Below are 9,660 nucleotides of genomic sequence, written 5' to 3' on the forward strand. Positions count from 1 at the left end.
GGGGTGGGGTGTTTGACTTAAAGAATACTCTCTTTTACCCTGGAAAGAACCCTCTTGGTAACACGACAGCCTTTTCAACTTGAACAGGTGGGAGTGGAGGAGGAAAAGGGCCTGCAGATGAATGGGACAAGGTGAGACTATGTAACAAGGCAAGACTGTGTAATGCTGACCGACCAGTCTGCGCTGCTGCTGGTTGGCCTTAGATTACCTGCTGATAGTGCAGGGAGGAAGCCATGCCCCAGTGAGCACTTGGCGTTGTCATGATGACAAAGAAGTACAGCGTAACAGATGACGTCCATGCCCTGGACAGGCAGGTAGCTGGAACTGCATCTCTACTGTCTGACAATCTGAGATGGGGATTGTAAAAGAGGCACAAATGTCCGATGGTCCAGGTCGTAATTGTCATAGCAATAGCACACAAGCACAGTCAGTGAGCCGATTCGGCCTCACAATGACTTAGTACTGGGAACTTCCCCAGAGTTTTTCGGAGGCTATACATCTTTATAGAAGCAGACAGTCTCCTCTCCCTCCCATAGAGCAGCTAGTAAGTCTGAACTGCTGACACCTTGCTGTTAGCAGCCAGTGCTTAATCCACTGTACCACCAGGGATCTTTGGTTGCAGCAGTAAAACTTACTACTGTTAGGACTTGTCTTGAACCTGCTCTACTAAGCTCATGGCAATCAGGGCTCTCCGAAGTACAGTCTGAATGGTCCTCGAAAGCGAGGGCAGTGAGACTTTGAGGACGCATGTTATTTTGGACATGCTAGCAGGCAGGACCAGTCCCTGAAGGACACCATGTATGGAAAGAGGACATTCAGCAAAATAGACAGAGACACTGACACAATGGATATAATAATGAGCTCAAATATAATCCTTATGAAGACACTTCAGGAGAGGCAATGTTCCATTCTGCTGCACATGGGGTCCCTGGGAGTTGGAACCAACCTGATGGCATTGACACAACTGTCATAGAAGTAATGTCACGGAGGAAACCCCTCCTAGGACAGCTGGGGTAGATCGGTGGGTGTACAGGTGTGCTATCGCTGTCCCCGTTGGGGTGAATGGTCTACAGACTCCAGGGGAGATGACTGTCCTCTGAGGGGAACCAGAACTGCACAGAGCTCTCTGGCACCTGTGCATCTAGCCTGATCTGAACAGACAGCAAATTCTGTCCTCTGCCAACAGGGGTAGTGCTTTCCACCTCAGCAATCCTTTGACCTTGAACCAACCCCCCCCCCCGGGGTAGCCCCTGCTTACACACAGGGTTTGTTGATCAGTTTAATTCCAGAGAGGAATTCAGGCATTTTTCCTCCCAAGATGTGACCTGAGACGTGCTTAGATGGGAGCGGACCCTGAACCCAGGAGCCCAACTTCAGGGAATGTAGGTGGATGACATGTGTTCCACTCATTCCTGTCCCGCTGATTCTGGGAGTAATGAAACATGTCACTGGGAACAAGTGCTTGGTCTGTGACTATGGTGCTACTGCAGAAACCTGGCTTCATCCCTGGCTCTGTGCCATGTGGCACAGCCTTAAAACAACCAACACAGAAGCCAACAAATCCAACAATTACCAGCCATCCTAAGTGACACAGGAGTCACAAGCTAACCCAGGCCACTGCCCACAAAGGGAACCCCGGCAGAAGCACCCCATGACTACCCACAGAACAGTCCTCAGCAACTCACGTCACCTGCTGTCATTTCAGCACAAATACCCAGATCTGTTGCTTTCTTTTAAGGAAATCTGATGGCACTGTGGGTTAAGTATTGGGTTGCTGTCTAGAAGGCTGGCAGTTCAAACCCACCAGCTATTTGTTAGGTGAAAAATGAGGCAGTCTCCTCCCACTAAGATTACACCCTTGCCTCCTCCCTGGGGGATGGACAGCAGAGAAAAGGGCGGAGGGAGACATTGGACAGTATAACTTATGACAAAACTATAATAATTTATGAATTATGAAGGGTTCATGAGGGAGGGTGGAGGGTAGGAGGGGGAAAATGAGCAACCAATATTAAGGGCTAAAGCAGAAGGCAAATGTTTTGAGAATGATGAGGACAACAAATGTACATATGTGCTTGACACAATGGATGTATATATCGATTGTGATAAGAATTGTACGAGCCACCAATAAAATAAAAAAAAAAAAAAAAGATTACACCCTTGGAAAACCCTAGGGAGCAGTTCAACTCTGCCTATACGGTCACTACCAGTCAGAGCTGACTTGATGGCAGTGGGTTTGGTTTGGGGTTGGCCAATCTGTAAAATACAGGAGCTTAAAATTCAAAAAACAAAATATTTGGTCATCGTGTATTCTAACTTAAAATGACTATTTGTGATAAAAGTGAGTTAAAAGTTTTTAGTTTAACAAGTAATTTACTTCACAATCAAATTATCACTATTCTTGGTATTCTAATAAATCATCATAACTGTGTGTGTCGTAGTTTCTCAATGCTGGTGTAACAAACACTGTAAGCGGGGAGCCTGAATCAGCAGAGACGCTGTGCATCCTCACAGCAAAGAAGGGAATAGTGCAAATCCAGGGCAAGGCTCTGGGGGTGCCGCTCCGTCTCTCGAGTTTCTCCTAGTTGATCTTCACATGCCCTGGCATCTACCTTCCTCTATCCTCTCCGAGTGTTTGCTTAATCACTATTATATGTCTGAAGAGACAGACTCAAGACACATCCTATGCTAACCCCCCTCTCATTAACAATTAGCCTAAGAAAGACAACCCATTCCCAAATGAGATAGATTATAACCAGTCATATTCATTTGGCTCCACGGCATACAACATTCAGAGATACAACACAATCCCTAACTGATTGCAAATGGAAAAACGGCTTCCCCACTCTAATTTTTCTATTTTACTTTAATCATTCTATTGAGGGCTCTTACAGGTTTTATAACAACCCATAAATCAATTGCATCAAGCATATTTGTAATATCTGTTACTATTATAATTTTCAAAGCATTTTCTTTCTACATGAGCCCTTGGTATCAGCTCCTCTTTTTACCCCCTCCTTCCCACCCTTGTGAACTTTTGATCAATTGTGTATTACTACTGTTATTTTTATATCTTACACTGTCTCCTTTCACCCACATTTCTGTTATTCGTCCTCCTTGTAGGTGAGTGGGTAGATTATATATCCATCATTGTGATCAGTCGTTCCCCTACCCACCCACGGTATTGCTATTCTCATGACTGCTCCTGGGTTTATCTGTCCTGGATTCTGTTGAGCTGAGAACTCCCATCTGTACCAATGTACGTATTCTGGTCTAGCAGGATTTGTAAGGTAGAACAGGAGTCATGATAGTGGGGGGCAGAAGCATTCAAGAACTACAGGAATGTTGTGTGGTTAGCGGTGAAAAAAGGCTTGCTCTTAACGTGATAAATTCCGTTCCGGGGAGGGGAAAAGAGAGGAGCTGGTATTATCAAGGGCTCAACTAGAAAGCAAATGTTTTGAAAATGATGGTAATATATGTACAAATGCGATTGATAAAATTGATGCATGGATTGTTACAATAGTTCTAAAAAACCCCAATAAAATTATATTTTACACACACACACACACACACACACACACAGTCAGTTCTCTGTGAATTCTCCACTATCTTAAATCCATTTCCCCAATGAAACCCTGACCAACCATCAGCACACCTCGCCCCTGCACCCACTCTACCCCCAGCATTTTATATGGTACTTTACTGTCAAGCAGTCGGTTCTGTTCTGGCCATTTTAATTCCAAAATGAGGTGCTTGCTCTCAGGTTCATGAGAAGACGAATGCTGTGTTTCTCTGATTTTCCCTACTTTATGAAAGGCCTCAATTTACACAACCTGTAACTATTATGTAAACTCTGCTAAGAAATTCTGAGAACAAACAGAAACAAAGAAAGCAGCACACAGGTGGAGTTGCTGCTGCTGGGAGCATACATCGGAGCGAGCACACCGGTTCAGCCACTGCACTGTGCAACCATTGTCACCCTCGTTTTCCCACGTGCTCCTCCTCCACTAGCAAATACACAGTGCCACCTAAGGTTCTCATCTCACCTTCCACCCTGCTCTCACACAGAAGTTCACTCGAGAGAAAAATACTCAAGGCAGGCATACCTGTGCTCAAATTGTTCAATAATGGCAGGGAAGCAAGTGTTAGTTCTGATATCAAACAATGAGAAATATATTTTTAAACCTAGCATCAGGGAACTGATTCATTTATAAAGGAGCCATAAAATGAATTATTATGCAGCCACTAAAAATGGTGCTCTGGCTATACTCTTTAGATGACAATGGAAGGTGACAGGTGATGAAAGGCGACTGACGAGACTAGCTAAGTGAACTGGTGTAGGTCTGCTGGACCTTTCTGGTGTTGGCTGAATCCCCACTGAATTCTGCTGAGTCAATTCCAACACAGAGCAACTCCACAGAACAGAGAGCTGGCCTGTATGGTTTATAAATGGCTCTATGGAATCACACTGCCACATCTTTGTCATGAAGTGGCTGGTGGGTTTGAACCACTGACCTTTAGTTAACAGCTGAGCGCTTAACCACTGAACCACTAGGCTCCTTGAACACCTTATTCTTAAAATAAGACAAAAATCAATGAAGCCACTTTCATATCAGAAAATAATTTAAGTAGTGGAACTAGGCATATGGCAGCTATACATTAAAATTAACAAAAGACGATCAAAGGTTGAATGACACAAGTAAAAGTGAACAGCTAGAAAGTACCGCAACCAGGTCTGGTTTATTCCATACCAAATGAGTCTCAACACATTTCTTCGATACGTGAATGGCTTTCGACAAGGTCTCGCAGTCACACACTTGTTTTAGCTTCATCAGGGTGTCTTCAAAAAAGGGGCAGTTTTTGCACCATAGATGGAAAAAACCCATTCTAAGGTCAATCTTTTAAAAAACAAAGCCCAAACAGACATCTTCCCAAATCATTGAAGCTTGGCAAGAATGGAAACAACTGTGGCCCCAACCCGTTTTTGGAAGGATCAAGCGTTTTAAGGATGGCCAGGAAGACCAGAGTTGATGTACCAGGGAGGAAAGATGACCAATGTTGACAGACAGAGGGACTGGGGCAAAGCCCAGAAACTGGTGGAAGACAACCAACCGTAAAGGGACCACTGAAGCGATAGCTGCTGGAGGGGAGCCAGGAGGGTGATGCCAAGAGCACTTAGATCAGAGACCTGATCTCTGGCAGCTTTTCGAGAAAAATCCAAACTAATAAAGAAAATTTTATGAAATGAATTAGAACCAAGGATGAGTCTTGGATTTACCAATAAGATCAAAGGAGCAAAGTCCAATAAAAACTTAGTGGTTTCGGAAGGAAGCTGCTAGGCCATTAAAATTCTAGGCAGAAAGGTCAGCTACGGTTATGAAGGCAGCCTTCCCCCCACCCCCCTCTGGATTTCCCAGACTTCTGGGTTGTCTTGATAGATTTTCTCAAAAGGACCCTAATGATGAAGGCTTGCTCTTTGGAGGAAGTTTAAAACTGAAAGTTGCATTGGTGAGAATAAGGTCAGCAAAGTTGCAGCAAGGAAATTTTTTCACCATCACAATGCAGCTGCTCATTCTTCAAGGATAGCAAGAGCTGTGTTAGGAGAAGTTCACTGAGAAACCCCACACCATCTACCTTATAAGCCCTGACCTTGCCCCCTCGTACTTTTGTTCCCTGAGCTCAAAGAACATTGAAAAGGAACAGAACTGGAGTCATTCTGTGAGGCCAAAGCTGTTGGTACAAGTGGTGTAAATCTCAGAGCTCAGATTTCTTTGGGGAAGGAAAAACCACCTTCAAAAACATAGAACTCTAGAATGGAAGCTCGGTTGAGAAACAAGAGCTTCACAGTTTCCCATCTTTGTTCTGGAGTGGTTTTTCTGATTTGGTAGCAATACTTGTGACTTAACCTCGTACAGCTGAGCACACTGACAACTATTGACTGATGGCTGAGTGTGCTAGGGAAGGCACCAGGGGCAGTCCACATCAGGCACAGTGGCACCTCCAAGCAGCTACGAATAAACTTGCTTTGTAATAGGTACATTTGCTTGGTTCTATTCATTAGACCAGGAAGAGAATTAAGAAATAGTATGACAATGTAAATCTTGCCTTCGACACCTCAAAAGGAAAGCTTAGGAGCCTCCTTTGGGAATGTGAAAAGCCTGTGGAGCCCAGTTCTGTTCCAAGGCCCAGGAAGGGCAGCTGGTAATCATGGTTGCAAATACCAAAATGCCCGGACCAGGGTCTCTGCCACACAGCACAGTAGAAACAAAAGACATTCATAGCTAGACACTTTGGGAAGTAGTATTCAGTTGAAAAAAAAAAAAAGTAGATCATGGATACGGAAACACACTGACAGACTGAGTGAAACACACAATACAGAACACACATCGTGCTGTTTTAAGCAGGCACACTCACGCACACACAGAAGCGTATCCACTTAGGAATACACAGAAAGGAGAGTGAGTGACATGGTTTCAGCCTGCAAAGTGGGGCATAGAATCGTGGGAAACCTTTGTGTTCTATGCTTTATCTTCTGTTCATGATCATTATAATTTAAACACGAAAATAAGACAGGAGACTGGGACAAGCCAGAAACCTCCCATTACCTTTTGTGATCCATTTGGCCCTAAGAAATTACTCTCTCTGAACTTCTCATTTTTTCAACTAGCTCAAGACTGGGTTCTGTATGATGTTGCTCAGAGCGTTCTCAAGATAGCCTGTCAATAGCATATCAATGTGTATTAATCACAGTGATAAAGTTCAACAAGGAAGAAAGCAGCCCTTGGTCATTCTTCTTCTCCAATAACAATAATGTCCTCCATAGGAGCTCAGTAGCACTATAGATTTTATCCAGGAATCTTATAATTACATTATCATCAAAAGGAAACATACTGAACTTGTCAAGGATTTCATTTTACTTGCACCTACATCCAATGCTCATGAGACCAACAATGAAGAAAGCAAACACACAGCATTGGGAAAATTTTGAAATGTTAAAATGCAAAGACATCACAATGAAGGTCTACAGAGCACCTGACCCATGAATTAGGCAGAATGGAGGAGGGCAGTGCTGTTAACGGGTGAAGCACATGCAATACACCATGGGCTGTGAGAAGAACCAGCAACTCAGTCTTGGAAGAAGGGCAGTCAGAGTACTCTTGGGAAACAAAGGTGGGGACTCGCCTTGTACTTGGCACATGAGCTGGATACACCAGTGTTAAGACATCAGGCTTAATAAAGCAAGGGTCAGAGAAAAAGAGGAAATCCCTCAAGGAGACAGATGGACAATTTCTGCAACAATGGACACAAAATTAGCAATGGTTGTGAGGAAGTTGCAGGACTGGGCAGTAGTTCTGCTGAAAACAGGAAACAACACTGCTATATATAAAGTTACAGTGAACCCTCGCCACTTTGCGCTTCGACTTCCGCGGCTTCACTCTATCGCAGTTTTTGCGTAACAGCGCATGCTCTGTCATTACTGCCACTGATTGGCTAATACTGTACACGCTTCTGTCTGCATCGCTACGTATCGGAGCTACGTATCAGATGCATTTTTGCTTTTGTACAGTGTACTGTTATTGTTTGCGATTCTACAGAAATTTTATCTAAGCCCTATGATGGCTCCTAAACGAGCTGCTTCTTCTAAGCCTTCTGACAATAAAAATAAGCGCCAGAGGAAGATGCTCACCATCCAGGAAAAGGAAAAACTTTTGGATATGATCAAAGATGGCAAGAAAATCGTGGAGGTTGCACGCCATTTCGACTTGAATGAGTCTTCCGTTCGCTCCACCCGTAAAGAGGAAAAAAACATCCGTGCTACGGCTACTTTCACTTTCAACAAGGAAGCAAAGCGCATCGTGACAAGTCGTAATAAGTTCATAGTAAAAACGGAGTCTGTCCTAGCCGTTTGGATCAATGACAGGCGCAAGAAAAACATTCCGTTGGATTCGATAGTCATCCGGGAGAATGCAAGGCAGCTCTATCAGCGTTTTAGAGCAGACAAACCTCAACCAGAATCCTCTTCTGCAATCCTCTATGCTCTAACTACGAAAATATTTGATTTACAAATAAGGAATCCTACTTCGTGGAATTTCATTTATCACGGTAGGGTCTAGAACCGATTAACCGCGATAAACGAGGGTTCACTGTATAGCTAAATACTGACTAAACAAAGGAAGCATTTCCCCCCAATCTCATTAATTCACATATTTCTAATGCTTTCCATATTCAAAGGACTTCAGAAAAGAGAGTGAGCACTACTCAGCATTGATGTTTTGGGGAGGTCACAGGCCTGGTGAAATCCTCCGGCACAGAACACCGGCAGAGGAAGGGCTGTAGAGGAGAGCTGAGGGAGAAGCCTGAGCAAGTCCTCAAGAAGAGAAGCCTCTCCTACCTGCAAACAACCAGCCAAGCAGGTCAACAGAACCAGAGGTGCTCTGATGGCAGTCAGGGTGACGATGACCTGGGAAAGCAGGAGGCAGGGATCCAGCCCACAGAGGCTGCCGACTTGCAAGTTTGAAGTTAAGATTTTGAATGAAACAAAATTCCAACTCAGTGACAAAAAACAGCAGCCATTCCAAGACTAAATTTTTACAGAAATAGCCTGCCTCTTCTTTCTCATGCAGAGTGGCTGCTAGGTTTAGACCACTGACCTTACAACCGATAAGCACTTAACCCACAGTGCCAGCAGGGTTCCAACGATTTTGAATAGCAATCAAACAAATGCAGAAGGCATTCTATAGGCAAAGAATAATACTGGGCTACCTGGGCAGAAATATGACACAATAAACCCTATGCTTTAGGAGCATTACTGACACTCCTGGGTGGCAAAGGGCAAGTGAGGCTATTTACCACAAGCTAGTAATAATAAGGATCTAGGGGTCCAACTAGAAAGGCAAGGAAAAGGAGCGGGGCAGAGAACACACTGGGCAGCCTCTTGTTTGCTGACTCCATCATCACCTTCCCAAAGACATGAGCAGAAAGGCTGAGAGCTCAAGGATCTGCCCCAAACCCTAAGCTAATGGAGCAGAACTGGGTGTGAACGCCTGCTGTTAGTCACACTCACTGGTGCCTCATGGACAGACACCCAGGTCTCCACCAACAGACTGAAGTACATGCAGGTGAGGCAGCCATCCTCTCTGAGCCCCCGCTCCCAAGGCCAACCCTGCCCCAAAAGAAAAGACTAAACCAAAGGGCAGGGTTTGATTTGTGACAGACAATTGGTTACTTTTGGACACATTACACCTGACAAGAACAGCAGTTAACTGGCTGGAAGGGCAGAGAAGGCACCAGTCATTCCAGGCTCTTCTCATCCAAGAGCCGTTTTGCACACACCTCTTTGGAGTTACTGGCATTAAGACATCCGGTGAGAACTGGGAGGTGGACTTCCCTACATCAATTTATAGGTAATGGTGGAACTGAACGGGATGTTTTTTTTAATCATTTTATTGGTGGCTCGTACAACTCCTATCACAATCCAAACGTACATCCGTTGTGTCAAGCACATTTGTTGCCATCATTCTCAAAACATTTCTTTCTACTTGAGCCCCTGGCATCATCTCAATTCCCCCTTCCTCAGGAGCCCTTGATAATTTATACATTACTGTCATGTCTTACACTGTCTGACGTCTCCCTTCACCCACTTTTCCGTTGTACATCCCCCAG

General features: G+C 44.4%; 1 protein-coding gene across 8 annotated transcripts in view; it reads right to left on the minus strand.

Moving 5' to 3' along the window:
* The window catches only part of LOC101657258 (putative RNA-binding protein Luc7-like 2), a 58,789-nt gene that overhangs the window by 18,857 nt on the left and 30,272 nt on the right, over nt 1-9,660 (minus strand). Inside the window, exon 1 of one of the 8 annotated variants that reach the window (XM_045288987.1) lies at nt 209-285. The exons of the other annotated variants lie outside the window; for them this stretch is intronic. Coding sequence (XP_045144922.1) covers nt 209-262 — 54 coding nt within the window. The 5' untranslated portion in view covers nt 263-285. Of the gene's footprint in view, nt 1-208; nt 286-9,660 lie in introns of those variants that run through there. 8 annotated transcript variants of the gene reach the window in all.

Source organism: Echinops telfairi, unplaced genomic scaffold (genome assembly GCF_000313985.2).
Source record: "Echinops telfairi isolate 266 unplaced genomic scaffold, ASM31398v2 ScPeMD7_23;HRSCAF=83, whole genome shotgun sequence".
NCBI classification, from domain to species: Eukaryota; Metazoa; Chordata; class Mammalia; order Afrosoricida; family Tenrecidae; genus Echinops; species Echinops telfairi.